This window comes from Sebastes fasciatus, chromosome 17 (assembly GCF_043250625.1).
Source record: "Sebastes fasciatus isolate fSebFas1 chromosome 17, fSebFas1.pri, whole genome shotgun sequence".
Lineage (NCBI taxonomy): Eukaryota > Metazoa > Chordata > Actinopteri > Perciformes > Sebastidae > Sebastes > Sebastes fasciatus.
This window is the reverse complement of record NC_133811.1, coordinates 4784543-4808047: the sequence shown is the minus strand read 5'-3', so window position 1 is coordinate 4808047 and position 23505 is coordinate 4784543. Positions and strand designations below refer to the sequence as shown.

At 38.9% G+C, this 23505-nt stretch overlaps 2 protein-coding genes across 13 annotated transcripts in view; both read right to left on the bottom strand.

The window, feature by feature from the left end:
- Window positions 1–8012, bottom strand: part of LOC141754817 (major histocompatibility complex class I-related gene protein-like) — a 39907-nt gene extending 31895 nt beyond the window's left edge. For 2 of the 4 annotated variants that reach the window (XM_074614169.1, XM_074614168.1), the window contains exon 1: window positions 6991–7132. In XM_074614169.1, coding sequence (XP_074470270.1) covers window positions 6991–7045 — 55 coding nt within the window. In that variant the 5' untranslated portion in view covers window positions 7046–7132. Of the gene's footprint in view, window positions 1–5180; window positions 5448–6990 lie in introns of all 4 variants that reach the window. The other 2 variants (XM_074614166.1, XM_074614165.1) reach the window with 2 other exon arrangements.
- On the bottom strand, window positions 2879–23013 carry LOC141754824 (major histocompatibility complex class I-related gene protein-like). Of its 9 annotated transcripts, none has more exons than XM_074614190.1 (8): window positions 22873–23013; window positions 19693–19959; window positions 17183–17461; window positions 16743–17045; window positions 16009–16122; window positions 15810–15827; window positions 15620–15644; window positions 2879–3155 (listed from the first exon to the last, which is right to left on the bottom strand). In XM_074614190.1, exons 1-7 carry the CDS (start codon window positions 22925–22927, stop codon window positions 15634–15636), a joined length of 1047 nt encoding a protein of 348 aa, XP_074470291.1. In that variant the 5' UTR covers window positions 22928–23013; the 3' UTR covers window positions 2879–3155; window positions 15620–15633. The 9 variants fall into 9 exon arrangements, with proteins under 9 accessions (XP_074470291.1, XP_074470293.1, XP_074470295.1 ...); XM_074614192.1 differs by lacking the exon at window positions 15620–15644 and adding an exon at window positions 8620–8644; XM_074614194.1 differs by lacking the exons at window positions 15620–15644; window positions 15810–15827; window positions 16009–16122 and adding exons at window positions 8620–8644; window positions 8809–8826; window positions 9009–9116.
- Between the last annotated feature and the right edge of the window lie 492 nt (window positions 23014–23505).

Here is a 23505-nt window from a genome sequence, read left to right as displayed (position 1 = left end):
TGCGGCCCGTGGTCCATTTTTAATTGGCCTGCAGCAAATTCTAAAAATATAATGGAATATGGCCCACACATGAAACTTGCAGTTGTGAAAACTGTCAACATAATTCGAGCACGAGAGCTCCACCACAGAGAATTTCAAGCTTTCCTATCTGATGTTGATGCTGAAAACGGCGACCTACTCTATCATTCTGATGTGATCAGTCGCGGCTCTGTGCTGCAGCGGTTTTATTTCCTGAGATCAGAAATTGACCAGTTTTTGAAAGAGAAGGACCGACCTCTTCATGAACTGAGTGACCATCTATGGTTGGCAGACCTGGCATTTCTAGTTGATCTTACTGGTCATCTCAACACGCTAAACAAGAGCCTGCAGGGCAAAGACCAGCTTGTACCACAACTTTACGTATACATGAAAGCATTCCGTGCGAAGCTTCATGTCTTTGAGACACAACTACGCAACTTCAATGTTGCGCACTTCCCCACGCTGTCCGAAATCAAAGTTGCTTTTCCAGAGGTTAACCTTTCTGCTAAAAAGAGGAAATATGTGTCTGTCATCACATCTCTCATGACAGAATTCAGTGAGCGCTTCCAAGATTTTTCTGTCATTGAGTAAGAAATCAAGCTGTTCTCCACTCCCTTCCTGATGGATGCAGAAGAAGTGGAAGAGAGTCTGCAATTAGAACTTATCGAAATGCAGTGTGATGAATCTCTGAAGAATCAGCATCAGCTTCTCTTCCTACCTGACTTCTACCGGAGCTTGGAAAAGGCCAAGTTTCCTCTGATGCGACGCCACGCAAGACGAATGATGAGTCTGTTCAACATACATACTATGTGAGCAGACATTTTCTCTGTTAACTCTAAACAAAAGCAGACTGAGAACAAAATGACCGACAGCCATCTCTGTGATGTCCTCCACATCTGAACCACCAAACTTACTCCTGACCTGCCAGCCATCCTTCAGTCCAAAGCGCAGCATCACTGCTCCCACTAAGTGCAGCGCTGTTCCCATTATAGGTGAGTTCAAATATATTACACAGTATTCATGTGTTCACAAGCCCAATTACTTTATAAATTCAGTCAATTAAGGTTGATAACATTTTATAACAAACGTTAGTTGATTTGTTAACAACCCCAATAACTTATTTGCATAACTAGCTTAAATATACCCATCCCCTTGTCCCCTTATTTCCCCCACAGTATACAGGGCTGTGAAGGGGGATAACAATCCTGATTAAGAAGCAATCTCAGGCTGCTGTTTTGAGAATGAGCTGCCAAACCTTTTTGTAACAAAATAAATGAAAACCCATTAATGGAAAGTTGTGATGTAGGATGTTTTTTTTCTTTAAGCATATTCAAATATCAAGCATAATTTACCTAATTTGATTAATTTTGTTAAATTTAATACACTAGAGGTGAGGCGATATACCTCACCTTTAGTGAGTGGCCCAGCCTTTCGTATATTTGTCTGTATGTGGCCCTTAGTGAAAAAAGTTTGGACATCCCTGCCCTAGACCGTCAGCGCGCCTTGCACCCCCGCCCCTCCCTGCTTGATGGTATGATCCTTGTCTGTCATCACCTGATTGGTCGCACGGACGTCATTAACACAACATTCAGTCACAGTCAGTGCATGGAGTGCCCGTGGCGCGGAGAAGACCGTCCTATCATTCTGCCTTGAATTAATGACAACAAAAAAAAAAAAAAGAAACAGGACGGGAGCCGACTCTTATCGTTCAATTAAAAAAGCCGGCTTGTTCGCGTCCGACACATCACTAAAACGTACGCATGCGCCACAGTTGTAGACGTAGGCATGCCTCAGTTTAAACAACAACAAATGAAAATAGCGGGACAGCAAACAGTAATGTTCTTTTAGTACATCCATGTAATGTAGTGTGAGTGATACATTTAATAAGACAACGTTATTTTGAAATGTAGCGCTGACTAAAATTAGATATAGCGAACAATATTTCATTCATTCACTGTTGTCTGAGAACAGAGTTTTAATGTTAACGTTTTGATAACCCCATGCAATGTTAGCGATCCGCCGGCCCGGCCCATACTGGGTGCATTTTGGAGGTTGTAGCGGGCTCAGTTTTAAAGCCAGAGTGCAGATACTGGTATCATAGGAAACTAGAAACCCTAAGGAATCCATTGGTAGATTTGAAAACAGGAATTTTATGTCATTCCATTTGTTGAATTTCTACTTTTACTGAACTAAAATATGTGACTACTTTTTCCACCACATTCAGCATGTTCTACTCGATTCAGTATTAAATCAGCAACTTGACTTTGTCCATGTGGTTTACTGGAGACATCCATATGCAGTGGGACTATGTGACCCTAATGTTTGAGAAATCCATAGACAAAGTTTGTAAGTGATGCAACTAAATAGTACTGATTACAGTTTAGTGAGTCGAGACGTTTCTTGCTGCAGTCTGCAAAAGTGGATGAAAAATAAATAAAAAGATAGATTTAATCCAAGATTTTAAAGATAGTCCTAATTTGAATTGATATCATGGAAATTTGGAGAGGAAGTAAAGAACAACATTGCCCTCTGCTGGTCTGTTAAAGTGATTACTAAAAAAGAACAACTACAATGTGACAGAAGAGCAGAACTTTGAAGTGTGACATGAGAATAAAAATAAATCTACCTTAGAGCTGCAACGATTAAGCGATTAGTTGTCAACTATAATCGATTAAAATCGGTTTGAGTCATTTTTGTAAGAAAAAAACATTCTCTGATTCCAGCTTCTTAAATGTGAATATTTTCTGGTTTCTTTCCTCTATGACAGTAAACTGAATATCTTTGATGACAAAACAAGACATCTGAGGACTTCAGGTGGGGTGAGGTGTGACATGAGAATAAAAAAACTACATCATTCAGGTTTTGTTGTACAAAGGTGGAAAGCAATTTATTACATTTACTTAAGTACCTAAGTACAGTTTTGAGGTACATACTGTGGTTCAATCCCCGGCTGCTCCGGTCACATGTCGATGTGTCCTTGAGCAAGACACTTAACCCCAAATTGCTCCCGAAGGCATAGCCATCAGTGTGTGAATGAGTATTTAGGTTTGATCCTGGTGGGCAAAGTTGGAACCTCAGCAGCCTCTGCCATCAGTGTGTGAACGGGTGAATGCTGACAGAAAGTTGTGGAGTTCAGCTTCCTCTTCTACTTACTAATGCAGGAGCATGAGGGACGACAGAGACCTGTTGCACAACTTCTCCGACAAACTGACCAAACCTGGAGAAAACACATGGCCATCTTTTTATCTGTTTTATTTTTCATTTTTATTTTCATTCCTATGCCTATATTATATTAGTTATTATTTTTTATTATCTTATATGTGTTACAGAGTACATCAGACTTGTTAAATTGATTATGCATTTTCCTTGTGCTAAAGCTATGATTGCCTCTTTGATCAAATCTACTGTTGGACAATATGTACATACACCACAGCTGGAGAAAGGCATTCCTGACCTTTTTACACCTCCAGGGTGGACGCCACCATTTTATGATGATATTGTCTGAGATAGTTTATTTCCTTCTTTCTCATATACTTAAATCAAAATCACATAGTATCTTCACACTTTGATTTTGTGTATTACAACGGTGCTAGTAGTAATCAGATATGTTAATTAATTAAGTGAGCATAGAATGCTCAAAGGGAGGAATGTAATGGCAATTTTCATATCTGCAGTTTAACACTGTACCTTTAGATAATCTCAGGGCCTCACATGTTCAACTTCGTCACCATAGGACAGTGACCTGACATTTTAGTTCTCTATAACTGCAAACAACAGATTGCTGAAATACTTGTTATGTCTTGTGATGCTCTGTTGTCTGCTGTGTGCTGACGCATTGATACACTTTCTATCCTTCTCTTCCTTTCTTCTTTGCACTTATCTTCATGTTATGCTTTAAATGTATAAATACTGACTACTCTTTGTATTCGGGGCTCACTTGCCACAGTCCACAACAGGTGGCTGTGCTCGTGAGTCCATCTGCAGATGCTTTAGTTATTAATGTATGCCTTTTTATTAAATTCACTGAAAGACAAGTTGTTACGTTGGTTTGTGTCTTGTTTTAACAGAAACTGCCACCACAAGTCATAAATCAGAATTAAAATGTATTAATAAATGGATGAATAGATTTAAATAAATAGTAAAAGTGTATAAGAGCATAGAACATAATAGAAGTATATGATGGTCATTCCCATGCTCTGTTATGTCTCATAAGTTGTTGCAGCATTTTTTGGTTTGATACCATTTGTTACAGATTTGTTGCTAAATTTAACCATTTTTTACCACTGGAGTATTGATAAAAAAGATCAATAATCTCTCCAAAATACCACATTAAGACACCAAGACCTTGAGGAACACCATAGATAAAGCCATGCTGTGATTTGGTATCAAAAACGTTTGACATTTAGAGATTTCTGCAAGAATTGCATTTTTCTGCAATTCTGGAAACTGCTCAGAAACCCCCTTAATGTCAATCTAGCTAGGAAAGCCATCCATCCTCTGAATGCTCTAGGTCTCTAGTTGGTGGCTGTAAAGTTTCATGAGGCTGTGATTATCCTAGAGGTCACCACAGGTCATTTCATACAGTGAGGTCAAGTTTCAGAAAATCGTCTCACTACACTGAAATGTCTCCTATGGGGACTAACATCATCACACATGAATACATTCAGGCTCATTGGATCCACAAGAGTCTCCGCTTTACAGTGATACTCAATTTATGTAATTCAAGACTGTTTCAGGATCCCAGTATGCAGAAATATTCAAATACACCATTTTAGAATAGGCAGAAATAACAGATTTATACTGCATTAAAAAAACTGCATGTGATTATCATAAAGTGTGCATGTGTAAAGTCAAGGGACTCCTTTGAAAATCACCATGACAGTTTTTCCTCCCCAAAATTTAGCGTAACTTTGCTGCGTTATTTAGCGATCTTCCCGACAAGCTAATATGACATGGTTTTTAGCAATGCATTCCTTAGATTTAGATCACTCAGTGCAACAACCTCTTAAAGAGGTTAAGGGGTTAACAGATAATATGACATCTTCACCACAGAGACACACACACATTGGCTCAGTGTGTTTATACTGTAAGCTACGTCTCACCTCAGAGGGAGGAAACATTTCACCAGTAAAAAGTTACATATGAACATAAACATACTGTACCTCCAGTTTGGTTTAAGCGCTGCTTCAGGCTGTCCAAGTTGTCTCTGAAGAAATGCTGGCTATCAAAACACTCCTGAGAATACCACTCCAGGTGTTGTGGCTCATCCTTTACTAGTTTCCTCATCCAGTCCTGTTTGGGTTCTGGGGTCTTGATGTTGCTGCCACAGTAACCCATCAGCACTTCATCGACCATCCCGGCAGCCACGAACTCTGGTAAGTTTCGGACTCCAGAAGTTGCAGTAATGAAAATTTTCAGGGAGTGTTTCACTGCAAGACAAAGAAGGTTTTGAATTGGATTTTAAACATTTTTGAGGAGTTGATTGATTAACCCATCTGTTCCCACAACTCAAATTTTGAGTTTTGGGCTTGCCTCAGTACTAATTTTAGGAAATTTTCAAAATCGGTCAAACCGTTTGGCTGAAAAGTGAGTTTTTCTTATTATACTTAATATAGTCTTTGGGCACATGGGCCTACTGTTTTTGCACTCCTTTATATTTAAGGTATTTTAGGTGTGCCCTCAGATGACATATACAGTAGTATGATAAGAAAATGTCTGTATCTCAGAAACTACAAAGGGCACAAACAAGTATTTGGTATCTATGAACTCATACAAAGTTGAATATCAAAGATATGCACACATATGCAGTGTAAAAAGTGTGATTTTTCATGTGATCTTTCAAAGTTGTACTGTTAGATACTTGCCCAAAGTATGTCCGTACCAATTTTAAAATCTTTTGACCGATCAGAACAAATGTGTCCTTATCATACGAAATATAGTCTTTGGGCACAAATGGGTTAATTGGTTGTCAATTCCCCAAAAAAGGAGAATTTTAATATATGTTGAATTACTCTGAGCTACAAAAGAATACGTTATAGACCCATTCTCATTACTGATAGATAGATAGATAGATAGATAGATAGATAGATAGATAGATAGATAGATAGATAGATAGATAGATGTACTTTATTGATCCCAAATTGGGAGATTCTTCTGTAACAGCAGCAGGCTATCCAGGCAATGCACAGGGACCGTAAATATACAATAAATATACATATCAACACTAGAGGTAATATCTATAGGATACACAATATAAAGAATATATTAGAATACACTATACATATACCAGACTACTACAACTAGCTTGGAAAATATAAAATATGAACATAGAATAACAATAACATACTATAAACAATAGCAAAGTATGGAAGTTACAATTTTATTTTAAAATAACAATAAATGAGGTAAATATTATATATATAATAATAATATAATATTTAAATTGAAATGTTGTGCATTGATCAATGAGTAATGTAGATGGCCAGTTTACAATCATTATTATTATTTATTGTAGGCCAACTAACAGCAGAAATTTGCTCTTTTACAATTGATAGAATTATTATTAAGGAAACCTAGTAAATGTGAATTGCTGTAATATATCATTTTGATTTAATTGTGTTGTTCCATATAAACAATAATATTGGGGTACAGTAGGATAGGATTTCCCACCGTAGAGGTTCAGTCTCCTAGCAACAGTCAAGATTTCCTCTATCATGTTTATGACGACGATATTAATATATTCCCTTTTAATTGCCTAAACTAAAGCATATATACAGTTTAGGTGTCATTTTGTGACACAATGGCGTGTAGACCTATATAAAAACAACAGTAGGCTTGTGGTATTATTGTAAGTTCAGTGTGACAAAGTGAAAGTGGTTCCTCAATGTCGCACTAAAAAGTGATTAAAACAAACAAGTTTTGCAGCAACAAGAATAACAGGAAATAACGTTGAGAGTCACAATATGATCTTACCTGTAGATGCAACATGACAGAAGAGGAACAAGTTGAGTATCACAGTTAACTTCATCTTGTTTTGATTAGTAAGAGAGAGAGAGAGATACAGTCAGCTGACTAGCAAATGTTTCGACATGGGTCGTGAAGCCTAGACCTTGTCGACTCAGGTGAGGATCCGCCCTCAGGTGTCTCACTCATTTTGGCCATGCGCCCAGGATACGGCCCGCCTACAGAGAGGTATCATACGAAACTAGAAACCCTAAGGAATCCATTGGTAGATTTGAAAACAGGAATTTATGTTATTCCATTTGTTGTATTTGTACTTTTACTGAACTAAAAGATGTGAATACTTTTTCCACCACATTCAGCATGTTGTACATGATTCAGTATTAAATCAGCAACTTGACTTTGTCCATGTGGTTTACTGGAGACAATCCATATGCAGTGGGACTATGTGACCCTAATGTTTGAGAAATCCATAGACAAAGTTTGTAAGTGATGCAACTAAATAGTACCGATTACAGTTTAGTGAGTCGAGACGTTTCTTGCTGCAGTCTGCAAAAGTGGATGAAAAAAATAAATAAAAAGATGGATTTAATACAAGATTTTAAAGATAGTCCTAATTTGAATTGATGTCATGGAAACCTGGAGAGAGGAAGTAAAGAACAACATTGCCCTCTGCTGGTCTGTTAAAGTGATTACTAAAAAAGAACAACTACAATGTGACAGAAGAGCAGAACTTTGAGGTGTGACATGAGAATAAAAATAAATCTACCTTAGAGCTGCAACGATTAAGCGATTAGTTGTCAACTATAATCGATTAATCAGTTTGAGTCATTTTTATAAGAAAAAAAACATTCTCTGATTCCAGCTTCTTAAATGTAAATATTTTCCGGTTTCTTTACTCCTCTATGACAGTAAACTGAATATCTTTGAGTTGTGGACAAAACAAGACATTTGAGGACGTCATCTTGGGCTTTGGGAAACACTGATCGACATTTTTCACCAATTTCTGACATTTTAGAGACCAAACAACTAATCGAGAAAATAATCGACAATGAAAATAACTGTTAGTTGCAGCCCTACTGTAATCTATCTAGATCTCTCCTCACAGACTATGAATAAAAAAAACTACACCATTCAGGTTTTGTTGTACAAAGGTGGAAAGTAATTTATTACATTTACTTAAGTACCTAAGTACAGTTTTGAGGTACATACTGTGGTTCAATCCTCGGCTGCTCCGGTCACATGTCGATGTGTCCTTGAGCAAGGCACTTAACCCAAATTGCTCCCGAAGGCATAGCCACCGGTGTGTGAATGAGTATTTAGATCAGATCCTGATGGGCAAAGTTGGCCCCTTAGCAGTCTCTGCCATCAGTGTGTGAATGTGTGTGTGAATGGGTGAATGCTGACATGTAGTGTAAAGAGCTTTGAGTGGTCGGAAGACTGGAAAAGTGCTATATAAATGCAAGTCCATCTGAATACATCTTCTCTCCTTCTGTATGGCAGCCAATCAGATGAGCAGCTCTCATTAGAGAGATTTATTAAATGAGGTTGGGGGTTTTCTTTATCCAAATGAAGGGTAGAGAACGCCATTTGTTGTACAGATTGTAAAGTCCTCTGAGACGATAAGTTGTGGAGTTCAGCATCCTCTTCTATGTTCACTGCCCCGCTGTCAACACAAGTAGTAAATAAAGTGAAATCTTGTCATATTGGTGTCCACATTATGCCGGACGTTTGTTTTTATGGTGAACAGGATATTAGTTGCTCGCCCACAAGGGGAAAAAATATATATAATTGTATATAATGTGAAATACTTCACAGTATAATACTTACTGTTAGCAGGGCGAAACCCTGAAATACAGATGAGAGAAAACAATGTTGGAAAATGATTCAAATGAAATTTTGGGCTTCACTATCACTTGTCAAATAAATGGATTGAGTTACCAGAAGTACCACACTAAATATGCAGGACGAGACTATCACAGGTATTTATTTTAATTCATCAGAGGAATAAAAACATCTCTGTTCCTCACCGTTATTGTTCCTCCTCCAGATGAAGAGTCCAGCGATGCAGACTGCCAGCAGCAGCAGTCCTACAACAACTCCAATAACAGGACCAGCAGGGAACCCTGCAGGAGGAACTGGAACCAAAACAGAACATTCACACTTTGGGTTCATTCACACTGTGTGCTGCGAAATATTTCGATGTGGGTCGTGAAGCTTGGACCTTGGTCGACTGAGGTGCGGATCCGCCCTCAGAGGCCTGTACTACGAAGCAGGATTTGGGGTTAGTGAGGTAACTTCAGGGTTAACTCTTCAGGGTTTTCCGTCCTACAAAGGTGGATCAATTCTTACCGGGTTAGATCGCCAAAAACTGATGCTGAACAGATAACCTGCTCCGGAGCAGGTTATGTTCCAGATAAGAGATCAACTTCTATAAAAACACCTCCTACTGACCAATCAGAGCTCTGTGCGGTGATTGTATGATAATATTACACACAAAGGAAGAAGTTACAGTCATAATCCAGCTATAAACAACACAGTTTAAACTGACAAATGCAGGAAGGACAGATGGGGGCTAGGGGGGGGGCTCAGCTGAAAGAAGGTTCAAATAGTCATACACTCCATAATGGAGCCACAGGGTATACAGACATGTAATCTATTCATCCATTGCTCTCTTAAAATATATTTATAACTACACGACTATATCTGACTTTTGAGTGTTCCGTTAAATTAATAAATCCCTTTAATTTGGCAGCTTCAACTGTGTTACTTTTAGTCTTGATTAAGTGTTTAACTTAATCTTCCTTTTGTGCCGCTCTGCCTGTCTGTCTGCAAGTCTGTGGACTTGTCTGTGTTTGGTATGGAAGTTTTTATTGGTCAGATGCTGCAAACACCACCCCGTTCATGTGAACGCGCTCACAGCCAGACTGAGAAACCCTGGGTTGATTTACCGAGTTGATAACCAGCGTCGTAGGACCGCTTAGTGGGATCTCAGTTGTTAGGGTTAGTAAAGCCAGGGGCCTGTTTCACAAAGCAGAATAAAGATATCCAGGATAAGAGAGAAAGCGATGGTTGACCTATTCTAGTTAGTTCATCCTGGTTTAATAGGTTTCATGAAGGCCAAGCCAGGCTGAAGAGGAGCGAATAGGTTGAGCCAGGTGGAAGTAATTCAGATAGATGCGCATTCACTACTTTCCTCAACAGACCACGAGGTCGATCACAGATTTACTGATGCTGAAATGGAGTAAAAGTGTTCCGCGTACTTTAAACCCAGTGAGAAACAGGAAATGGAAGATTACGAGGAAGTTAAACATATAATATGTAGAAAAGGAGACACGGCTGTCGGCTGCTGTAATGAAACAGCGAGATAAAAAGGTGGCAGACAATAGTGGAGCGACTCAATGCGTAAGTAGCCTAAAAATAGCCCATAACGTTACATTCACTCACCACTGCTGTTAACTGAAACCGTCATAATCAAACCGCATAAGCAAAAACCGACGCTTTATCACGGCTGTTGGCGTTAGATATCGATGCACAAGTCACCATTTAGCGCCAGTATGTGACGAGATGGGATGAGAACCCGCTGTGTGTTGTCCCGCTGTATCGTTCTAGGGATGACAATATCGGTAGGTCAGTCTTCCACCACTTGTCGTCCAGACTGAAATATCTCAGCAACTGCTGGACAGATTAAGATGACATTTTGAACAAAGTTCAAAAGTCATAAGTTTTCACTTATCCTGTGAAATATTCTATAAATGCCTACCTGTTATACAAAGTATGGAATTTAGGTGACGTGATGATAGCTGAGCTATCGCCATGACAACTGAGCAAACTCCACTGAATACAACTATTAGACGTGGTTGAAAGGCCCTGAAAAAGCGAGTAACGGGACCGCGAGTTAAGTGTAGAGCTAGAAAGACTTTGGGAAACACTGATCCTCATTTTTTAACATTTTAATCGATTAATTGAGAAAATAATTGACAGATTAATCGACAATGAAAATAATTGTTAGTTGCAGCCCTACTAGTCCATGAGCCAGACCCCCAAAATTTGGCCGTCGTGCCACTTTGGAGGGACCATGTCTCATAGTGATTTTTTTAAAGGTCTATGTCCCTAGTGTTGGAAAACGCATGATAGCATTGCAGCAATGGTAGCTTTCTGTGTTCTATCACTCCTTTTTTCATCCCTCCATCATTAAAACTTTTCCATCTTTTTTCGCCATTTTACACAGAGATCCAGTATAAAAGAGGGAAACCAACACACAATATCATGAAGTCATATATCGTTGTAAAGCTTAGACTATAATCTATCCTTCAGTCACATTGTCATGATACTGAGGTCAAGAGAATTTGACCTTTGACCTCTAATGCTGCAATGGGGCAAATTCTGAATGCAACTCCAAATGCCATTATAACTAACTCCATGACTTCATGATATTGTGTGTTGGTTTCCCTCTTTTATACTGGATCTATGTGTAAAATGGCAAAAAAAGATGGAAAAGTTTTAATGATGGAGGGATGAAAAAAGGAGTGATAGAACATAGAAAGCTACCATTGCTGCAATGCTATCATGCGTTTTCCAACACTAGGGACATAGACCTTTAAAAAAATCACTATGAGACATGGTCCCTCCAAAGTGGCACGACCAACCCCCTGGCTCATGGACTATATGGCTGTACTGTGGAGTCTAATGGGCTGGGCTGTTGAACTGAATTGACAACAGGTGTGCCTGCTCATTTCTAACGAGTGAAATGAGACTCCTCTAACCAAACCTGTCATTTGCCTAAGTCTGATAGAGATCTGGCAGAATAGGCAAATTCCTCCCATGTGCACTCCACCCCCTGAAGGTTTGTTTTAGCACAATTGAAACTGTTGTGCAGTGTTGCTGCAACCTTTGAGTCCGGCCCCCCAGAATAATCAGGTTGGTGTTCGGTGTTCGCGACTCCCCAGTTTTGTTAAGTTTGAACACCTACATGTTGTCCGATGTGCTCCAGGCACTGTGGATTTTGATGTGTTCCGTGACATTTTCTCTCCCCCTGACCCACCGTTGTGATCATACAGGAGAATTGTGAAGTGCTCCACAATGGATATGATCTCCTTTGGAATGCCTTTTGGAGCCTTTGACAGAGCAATGAGCATGGAGTAGCATCCTTTTCTTCACTCTTGATCTTGTTCTATCATCTCATCCACAAGAGACAGATCAGATTTCCCCTTGCATGCATGAAAAGGCAGATACAAAGATGCTACTACATGCGGCGGGCGCTGCAAGAAAAAGCTTTAAAAAGATCACCCTGTGTACTGTGGACACAGATGTTGTTGTCCTAGCCATTGCACATGTGTCAGAGCTGGACACTGAGAAGCTGTGGGTGACATTTGGGACTTGTAAGAACTTCAGATACATACCTGCTCATTGGGGCTGTAACGATATGTTTTTACTACGATACGATACGTATCACTTTCCATGGTTCCGATACGATTCGATATTTGGCTCATCTAGAGCGATACAATACGATACGATTCAATGACTTGAAATTGATACAGTAAGTATTTTTTGCCAAAAATTCAATCTGTGTGACTGAAATAAATAGCTGATACTGGTCAGTGCAGGTCAGGATTCCCCAAAGTTTTTCTTGTAAGGGAATCAGGGATAAATTAATTATGGATATAAACAAGTAAACACAATGATTAATGGCAAATACGTACACCTTTCATTTATTTTTTTCTAATTTATTTTATTTGATTAGTGAACATCCATATGACGTTTGTCGTGCTTAAATACAAGGTGCAAATTCTTAGTATCGATACAATAGATTATTTACCTTGCAAATTGATTTTAGATCGATATACGTCCCCGTGAAGGACAACTTGCCATGGACCTATCGATGTAGTTGGATTGTAGGAATATAAATCGATACATCGATGTAGTAGATGAATCGTTACACCCTTACTGCTCATGAGATTGCCAAGCCTCTGGGTCATGACAAATCCAAGGCCCTTCCTGTGTTCCATGCCTTCACTGGCTGTGACACAGCATCTGCACATGGGATACCTGCAATGCCTATGATATGGCAACAGAGACCTTCATGGCTCTGTCAAAGGCTCCAAAAAGCGTTACATCGGAGATAATTTCCATTGTGGAGCACAATGGTGGACTCTGAGGGGCAGGGGTGAAAAAAATAAAAAGGACTCCATCTGCATGTGGAGGGGCACCAGAACGCAGAAAAATGTCTTGCATGTAGGGCAGCCAATATGGTACTGCTTCATGTTTTCTCAATTTTACGGCCACCCTAAAGACCTACCCAGCAGTATGAGCAGTGCTGCCTTGTATGACACCAGTAACATCCTGTAGCTCCCGATTAGTGGCCTCTCTGAAGAGTTCTTGGTGTCATTGACAAGGGAAGCTCTCCAGTACAGAGAGTCCAGAGATCCAAACGTGGCATCTGCCGGCATCCAAGTCCAAACAGGCAGGAGAGTCGACAAAGCAAAGAGTTGCAACATCTCGTTCAGGAGGAACTGTGGGTACGAGTCAGCAGGATGGTAGGGATGGGACAGCAAGGAGCATGGACTAGATGGGAAAGAGTACTGCAACGAAATATCAGCTGGTCAAATATCTGGCAAGCAGACTTCCATCACATCAGGTTCTTAGTCCAAGCTGTCTACGATGCCCTACCAAGTGCATCAAACCATAACATTATCACTGCCGCCATGACCAGGTGCCATAGAGGAAGGCCATCAGATCCATTACTGAAGCTGCAGAGAAAGCCACCAGACTGGCTTTGGATCAAGAGGCTAGATCCATGGGCGACTGTTGCTGGGACTCAAGCTGGGGTCTGATCAACCCTGGCTGGGTCGCCTGGGCGAGAGTGTCTGATGTTGAAAGACCCGAAATACCCAATGACCCCAGGTTCCATCAGTGATGATGCATCCCGGCACATCTGCAGGATGTATCTTTCATCTTTTGTGTTTGACATTCTTTTTATGCTTTAAGTTGTTATGGTCATATTGAATATTGCTCTCCTCTTTACAGTCACTTTATTGTCAGGGTTAATGAACAAAAGGATTAAGCTTTCTAAAACTCTATACAACATACATGCACATAACAGACATGATATTATAGTCTAGTTAAGTAGTAGTAGTTAAGTCTAGCCTAGGTTCTCAGATAGTGTGATTTGCTTCATACAACATCACTGAATTCACCATTAACTATTCACCTGAACAGTTTATGATATTGTGAATGGTATCATTGTAAACATTGGCCATCCAAACATAGGGATAGACATCACCTTTTCTGTGTTATCATGTTTGGCACAGGAGCTATGATGCAAAATACATAATTTGGTTATGGTAATTTTTGTTGCGATGGCTCCATGTCTCAAAATGTTTAGGGCTCCAAACTGTTCAAGTGTACCAAGTTTCATGCCTTTATAAAAAAGTGAACATCATTTTCACATATCACCTGGAATATAACCCATTGCCACTGAGTCAGGGCATCATCAGTTAGAACATGTTTATATTGACAAGGAGGTAAGAGTGAGAAAACATAAAATAATGGATAGAGAATTAATTTCTTAGTACAGTTTTTTGAGTTTTTGTATTATTTTGTGTTTCTGCTGCTAAGAAAGCCATTTACAAACGGCCCCAATAACAGAATCCAATGCAACGTTCTGAACATTCTATGAGATACAAACTGCACAAAGTTACGTTTATTCTGATAAGAAATGTTGTTAGTCATAGAATATATCAATTTAAAGCTCTTTTTGTGCTCTTTATGCTGGAACTATCCATGGGCACAATCGATCAATATGGAGTTAGTTATAAGGGTATTTGGAGTTGCATTCAGAATTTGCCCCATTGCAGCATTAGAGGTCAAAGGTCAAATTCTCTTGACCTCAGTGTCATGACAATGTGACTGAAGGATAGATTATAGTCTAAGCTTTACAACGATATATGACTTCATGATATTGTGTGTTGGTTTCCCTCTTTTATACTGGATCTCTGTGTAAAATGGCGAAAAAAGATGGAAAAGTTTTAATGATGGAGGGATGAAAAAAGGAGTGATAGAACACAGAAAGCTACCATTGCTGCAATGCTATCATAAGTTTTCCAACACTAGGGACATAGACCTTTAAAAAAATCACTATGAGACATGGTCCCTCCAAAGTGGCACGACCAACCCCCTGGCTCATGGACTATACTGTAATCTACCTAGATCTCTCCTCACAGACTATGAAAAACGACACCATTCAGGTTTTGTTGTACAAAGGTGGAAAGCAATTTATTACATTTATTCAAGTACTTAAATCCAGTTTTGAGGTACATATAATTTACTTGAGTATTTCCATTTTTTGCTAATTTATACTTGAATAATATACATTTTACTCCATCAGTTATTTACAACTATATTTAGCATTCAGATTAAGATTTTACATACAAAAACACATACACTGAAAGCTTTTACTTCATTTGGAGTATTTTGTATTGCTACTTTTACTTAAGAATTAAGAATTAAGGTCTCCCTGGTAAGATAGATTTTTGATCTCACTTCCAGGAATATAAAAATAATAATAATAACAACAATAATAATGAAATATATGCTGTTCAGATTGTAAAGTCCTCTGAGACAAAAAGTTGTGGAGTTCAGCATCCTCTTCTATGTTCACTGCCCCCCTGTCAAAATAAGTAGTAAATAAAGTGAAATCCTTGTCATATTGGTGTCCACATTATGCCGGACGTTTGTTTATATGGTGAACAGGATATTAGTTGCTCACCCACAAGGGGAAAAAATATATATAATTGTATATAATGTGAAATATTTCACAGTATAGTACTTACTGTTAGCAGGGCGAAACCCTGAAATACAGATGAGAGAAAACAATGTTAGAAAATGATTCACATTTCATTTTGTGCTTCACTATCACAGTCAAATAAATGGATTGAGTTACCAGAAGTACCACACTAAATATGCAGGACGAGACTATCACAGGTATTTATTTGAATTCATCAGAGGAATAAAAACATCTCTGTTCCTCACCGTTATTGTTCCTCCTCCGGATGAAGAGTCCAGCGATGCAGACCGCCAGCAGCAGCAGCAGCAGTCCTACAACAACTCCAATAACAAGACCAGCAGGGAACCCTGCAGGAGGAACTGGAACCAAAACAGAACATTCACACTTTGGGTTCATTCACACTGTGTGCTGTGTGGTTCTGAAAGTGTTTTCAGTGGTAATGCCTCAGTTCTGGATATGACTTTCATTTCAAATCAACATTCAGGCAGTGCTGTCAATCATTATTGGTCAAACAAATGTGTAGTAAATAAAAACCCTGACAAAGAGGTTCACAGCTTATCAGTGGTTTAAGTGGGTACAGTAAACCAGGAGTTCAAGATATAAAAGCTTTATTTAGCGCCATCTATGTGTGAAAAGCCATCAAACTTGGCAGCACCTCTCAGAGTAAATGTGAGAACCGGTTCTCTAAATGTGGTTGCTGTTGCACAATGTTTTTAAGACTTATGGCTGGTTATGTAATACAGTGGTTCTCAAACTTTAGAATAATCAGGTTGGTGTTCGGGACCCCCCCATCCACACCTCCCCCAGCTGATTTTGAGTGATTAGTGATCAGAAAACTCACCTGCATGCACACTTTGAATCTCACAAACACACTCAATAAATTCTGTTCTGAGGCAAATTATTTCACTGGTGCAGGCGATGTAATGTAAAAACCATTCCCCAGTCTAAAATACTCCTTAAATTGTGATTCCAGTCTTACCCCAGTTGGTCCTGATCACTGCTTTGTCCAATCTGGTGACGATGTCGTCCACCACACCAGAGAGATGAAACACACAGTCGTACCTCCTCCAGTCTTCAGGTGCGACTGATGACAGGTTCAGCTCAACACTCATCTGGAAGGATCCATCGTGGTTGGGGAGGATCTCTCCGTGGTCCACGTCCTCATGAATCTCCTCTCCATCTCTCCTCCAGAACATCATGGCTCTGTCGGGGTAGAAACCTGTAGCGTGGCAGCTGACTGGAGAGGAGGGAGTCTTCTGGAGGAGAGACACTGAGGGATGCTCTGGGGAGAGGGACAGACACAGATGAGTCTGTACTGAGACACCAGGATGTGTCAGGATATTATGTTCATTGGAATGATACAGAGCCTTAACAGCACTGAGTCCATGTACAACAGTACATCTTGCCATGTGATCCTACCTGTTCTCTGGTGAAAGCTCCTCCCATAGTGTAGGTACTTCTTCAGCATGTCAGGACACATGTGGATGAGGTAGTGTTTGTCGTATTCTAATCTAGCTTTGTCATTATCCCATCGAAGTTTGGTGATGAAGGCCTGTTGTTTTGGAGCGGTAAATGTCAGCGTCTGCAGGTCCAACACAAGGAAGTCTTCTCCATCATAACCGTACTGACTAAAACCAACAACCTCTCCAGTCTCGTCGTCCCACTCACAGCCGCTCATATGCTGAAGAATGTGGGCACCTGAGAGAGACAGAGACAGAAAAAAGAGACATCTCAGTACAGCCAGCTCCTTTACCATTCTACCTTCTGTTTTAGAGGGGTGGGGTACAGGCGATGTTCAGGGGTAGATAAATAGTCAACAGTAGATGTCACATAGAAGTGGTGTACATCATCTGAAAGCTGGGAACCTGGAGATTTATTTGAGATGCAGCACTGTATAAGAGCGTAGAACATTTTGATAGAAGTATATGATGGTCATCCCCATGCTCTATTATGTCTCATAATCATTTTTGGGTCGATACCATTTGTTACAGATTTGGTGCTAAATGTAACCATATTTTACTACTGGAGAATTGATGAAAAAAGATCTCTCCAAAATACCACATTAAGACACCAAGACCTTGAGGAACACCATAGAAAAAGCCATGCTGTGATTTGGTATCAAAAACTTGTGACATTTGGAGATTTCTGCAAGAATTGCATTTTTTGGCGATTGGATGGCGAGCACTTCTGTTGTGTAAACTGCTCAGAGACCCCTTATTGTCAATGTAGCTAGGAAAGTCATCCATCCTCTGAATGCTCTAGGTCTTTAGTTTGTGGCTGTAAAGTTTCATGAGGCTGTGATTATCCTAGAGGTCACCACAGGTCATTTTATACAGGTCAAGTTTCAAAAAATGGTCTCACAACAATTAAATGGCTCCTATGGGGACTAACATCATCACACATGAATGCAGTTGGGCTCATTGGATCCACAAGAGTCTCAGCTTTACAGTGATAACCAATTTATGTAATTCAGGACTGATTAGGGACCCCAGTATGCAGAAATATTCAGATACATCATTTAAGAATACGTGGAAATAACAGATTTATACTGCATTAAAAAAACTACATGTCCTTTAAACATTCTGGAAAGTTCCTCATAAAGCTTTATCCTTGACTTTAACTCATGAAGTCCCTAAGTGACACATACTGAACATCCTGATGGGTCATCTGACAGGTCATGTGATTTTGTGATCCCATAACAACATTTCCAAGATGTCTGTGTGCCAGGTTAACACGTGTGACAGAACTAGCTAAATAGAAAAAAGCTTGTTTATTGTTGCTAAAGGTAAGATTCAAGCCATTTAAGAATTGTAATAGTTACAGAACATGTCCTTTATTACATTTAACCTGTTGTGATCACATTTCTTGAACAAATTGATATAAAAAGAATCAGATGAATATCGTTGTGACATATATGTCACATCGGCCCTTTAACCTGAAAATTGTCACAGAAAACCTGATGTGACATATATGTCACAATAATTAATATGATAATGATCTGCTCAGTTAATTTAGCTGATTCAATGATATTTAGTTAATAGATTTGATATTGTTCAATTCAGGGCATATTAAAACAAATGTAAACAAAAAATCATGTTATATGAATTAAATTATTAATAAAATGTATAAGGAAACAATTATTGCTTATCAGTAAATAAAATAAAAAGACAAACAAGATTTTTATACCCTATATCAGTTATATTTCAATGCCATTTTATTTTTCTGTAGTATGGATAACAAGAAGCAATACAGTGTTCAGGATGCACTGGCAGTCATCCAGGGAGATGACAGTGAGTTTGAGGGTTGTGAAGGTAGCTCAGATGAAGACCCCCTGATTACACTCCCATAAACAACGACATGGAGTATGATGAGTCAAGTGAGTCTGGTGATTCAGACTGTAATGAATCAGGGGATTTAGATGAAGTACCTCAACCAAAGATGAACCCTGGGCAACAAACTGTAACTGAGCAAGGAAAAAAACTGTTTTCTTGTAGAAAGAAACCTTTCGAAGCCCCTGAGGGCAAATTCGAAGGACAGAGTGTCACACCCCCCGACAATCTTCATACTCCCATGGAGTATTTCAGGAAGTTCATCACAGCAGAAATGCTTGAGTTACTGAAGGAGCAAACAAATTTGTACAGTGTGCAAAAATCTGCACATCACAGCAATGTTAACACCACTGACAAGCTAGTATGACATGGTTGGTAGCATGGAGTCCTTAGATTTTCTAGTTTCATATGATAAAAGTATCATCACTCAGTGCAACAACCTCTTAAAGAGGTTAAGGGGTTAACAGATAATATGACATCATCACCACAGAGACACACACACATTGGCTCAGTGTGTTTATACTGTAAGCTACGTCTCACCTCAGAGGGAGGAAACATTTCACCAGTAAAAAGTTACATATGAACATAAACATACTGTACCTCCAGTTTGGTTTAAGCGCTGCTTCAGGCTGTCCAAGTTGTCTCTGAAGAACGGCTGAAGACCAAAACACTGAAGAGAAGACCACTCCAGTTGTTGTGGCTCATCCTTAAATAGTTTCCTCACCCAGTCCTGTTTGAGTTCTGGGGTCTTGATGTTGCTGTCATAGTAACCTATCAGCACTTCATCGACCATCGCAGCTACCACAAACTCTGGGAAGTTTGGGACTCCAGAAGTTGCAGTAAGGAAATATTTCAGTGAGTGTTTCACTGCAAGACAAAGAAAGTTTTTAACTGGATTTTAAACATTTTTGAGGGGTTGATTGATTAACCCATTTGTGCCCACAACTGAAATTTTGTATTTTGGGCTTCAGCACAAATTTGAAGAAATTTTCAAAATCAGTCAAACCGTTTGGCTGAAAAGTGAGTTTTTCAGTTTATCATACTAAATATAGTCTTTGGGCACATGGGCCTACTGTTTTTGCACTCCTTTATATTTTAGGTAAAAACAGTAGTCACGTGTCCTCAGATGAAATATACAGTAGTATGATAAAAAAAATGTCTGTATCTCAGAAACTACAAAGGGCACAATCAAGTATTTGGTATCTATGAACTCATACAAAGTTGAATATCAAAGATATGCACACATATTCCATGTAAAAAGTGAGATTTTTCATGTAATCTTTCAAAGTTGTGCTGTTAGATACTTGCCCAAAGTATGTCCGTACCAATTTTCAAATCTTTTGACCAATCAGAGCAAATGTGTCCTTATCATACTAAATATAATCTTTGGGCACAAATGGGTTAATTGGTTGTCAATTACCCAAAAAAAGAGAGTTTTAAAATATGTTGAATTACTCTGAGCGACAAAAGAATATGTTATAGACCCATTCTCATTACTGATAGATAGATAGATAGATAGATAGATAGATAGATAGATAGATAGATAGATAGATGTACTTTAATGATCCCAAATTGGGAAATTCTTGTGTTACAGCAGCAGGTTATCCAGGCAATACAGGAACAGTAAATATACAATAAATATACATATCAACACTAGAGGTAATATCTATAGGATACACAATATCAAGACTCTATTATAATACATTATAAATATACCAGACTACTACAACTAGCTTGGAAAATATAAAAGATGAACATAGAATAACAATAACATGCTATATACAATAGCAAAGTGTGTAATGAAATACTAAGTATTAACAAAGTGTGCAAGTTATAAAACTAAAACATAACAATTTTGTTTTAAAATAACAATAAATGAGGTAAATATTATATATATATATAATATAATATTTAAATTCAAATGTTGTGCATTGAGCAATGAGTAATGTAGATGGCCAGTGTACAATCATTATTATTTTTTATTGTAGCCCTACTAACAGCAGAGATTTGCTCTTTTGCAATTGATAGAATTATTATTAAGGAAACCTAGTAAATGTGAATTGCTGTAATATACAATTTTGATTTAACCTTCCTCTTGTGTTAGGGTCGGCACCGACCCGTTTTAGGTTTTAAATGCATAAAAGAACCACATAAATTTTGTTTATTGCATCAAGGCTTTTTGACTTTGTCAGGAACCTCTATTTCAACAAAATAAAACAAAAACATTTTTTTTCACTAAATTATAAAATGCTCTGGTTGAAATTATGACCTTTGTGTTGTTAGGGTCGGTTTCGACCCAGTTATAAAAATAAGATTATAAAGCAAAAATTAGAGCCAAAACTGAAATCATAAGTGCACTGTCAGCCAACACACTGACAGCCAGCTTGATGAGGAATACCTGGATGCTTATATTGGTGTTGTTCTTATTGCTGGAGTGTACAGATCCTGCAATGAGGCCACTGATAGTCTCTGGGACGCATCGACAGGCAGAAATATTTTCTGGGCAACAATGTCACTTCAGACCTTTCAAATGATATCAAGAGTCCTCAGAATTGACAACAGAGATACCAGAGCAAGATCTGACAAGCTTGCCCCCATCAGGGATGTCTGGGACAGATGGGTGCAGCTCCTTCCACTGATGTTCAACCCAGGGCCAGAGGTGACAGTGGATGAACGTCTTGTCCCTTTCCGAGGAAAATGCCCCTTCCGGTAATACATACCCAGTAAGCCAGGGAAGTACGGCATAAAAATCTGGGCAGCCTGTGATGCAAAAACCAGCTATGCCTGGAATCTACAGATTTACACAGGCAAAGCTGCGAGTGGCATCCCTGAGAGAAACCAAGGAAAACGTGTGGTCCTCGATATGACTACTGGACTGCAGGGTCACAATATAACTTGTGACAATTTCTTTACCAGCTATGACCTTGGACAAGAACTTCTCAGGAGGAAACTTGCCATGGTGGGCACAGTGAAGAAAAATAAACCTGAGCTGCCCGCTGAAATCTTGCAGGTGAAGGACAGGGCTCCACTTTCCTCAAAGTTTGCTTTTACAGACACCACCACTGTTGTCTCATATTGTCCAAAAAAAAAGAGATGTGTTCTAATACCCCTTAGTAATAGTCAGGTAACACAACAACCTTTTATTTATTTATATGATTCTCTTGAGGTTAATTTTACCATTTTTTTAATTGAAATCGAGGGGTATACTGACAAAGAAAAGGCCCAGAGGCCCACACCAAAAATATTAAAACCAATATTTTCATGGATAAGGAAGCCTAACAAGGTAATCAAGAGATGAGAAACAAATTGGATGATAGATAATTGTTTTTAGTGTATTTCACAGCTGATTTAAGACATGGGTCAAAACCGACCCGTTAACATAAGAGATGGTAACAGAAAGCTAACACAGGAGGAAGGTTAATAATGTCGTTCCATATAAACAATAATATTGGTGGACAGTAGGATAGGATTTCCCACCGTAGAGGTTCAGTCTCCTAGCAACAGTCAAGATTTCCTCTATCATGTTTATGACGACGATATTAATATATTCCCTTTTAATTGCCTAAACTAAAGCATATATACAGTTTAGGTGTTATTTTGTGACACAATGGCGTGTAGGTCTATATAAAAACAACAGTAGGCTAATGGTATTATTGTAAGTTCAGTGTGACAAAGTGAAAGTGGTTCCTCAATGTCGCACTACAAAGTGAATAAATCAAACAAGTTTTGCAGCAACAAGAATAACAAGAAATAACGTTGAGAATCACCATATGATCTTACCTGTAGATGCAACGTGACAGAAGAGGAGCAAGTTGAGTAACACAGTTAACTTCATCTCGTTTTGATTAGTAAGAGAGAGAGAGAGATACAGTCAGTTGACTAGCAAATATTTCGACGTGGGTCGTGAAGCCTAGACCTTGTCGACTCAGGTGCGGATCCGCCCTCAGGTCGATAGATCCGCCCTCAGGTGTCTCACTCATTTTGGCCATGCGCCCAGGATACGGCCCGCCTACAGAGAGGTATCATAGGAAACTAGAAACCCTAAGGAATCCATTGGTAGATGAAAACAGGAATTTATGTCATTCCATTTGTTGTATTTCTACTTTTACTGAACTAAAAGATGTGAATACTTTTTCCTCCACATTCAGTATGTTGTACTCGATTCAGTATTAAATCAGCAACTTGACTTTTTCCATGTGGTTTACTGGAGACAATCCATATGCAGTGGGACTATGTGACCCTAATGTTTGAGAAATCCATAGACAGTCTTTAAGTGATGCAACTAAATAGACGTTTCTTGTTGCAGTCTGCAAAAGTGGATGGAAAAAAAATAAAAAGATGGATTTAATACAAGATTTTAAAGATAGTCCTAATTTGAACTGATATCATGGAAACTTGGAGAGAGGAAGTAAA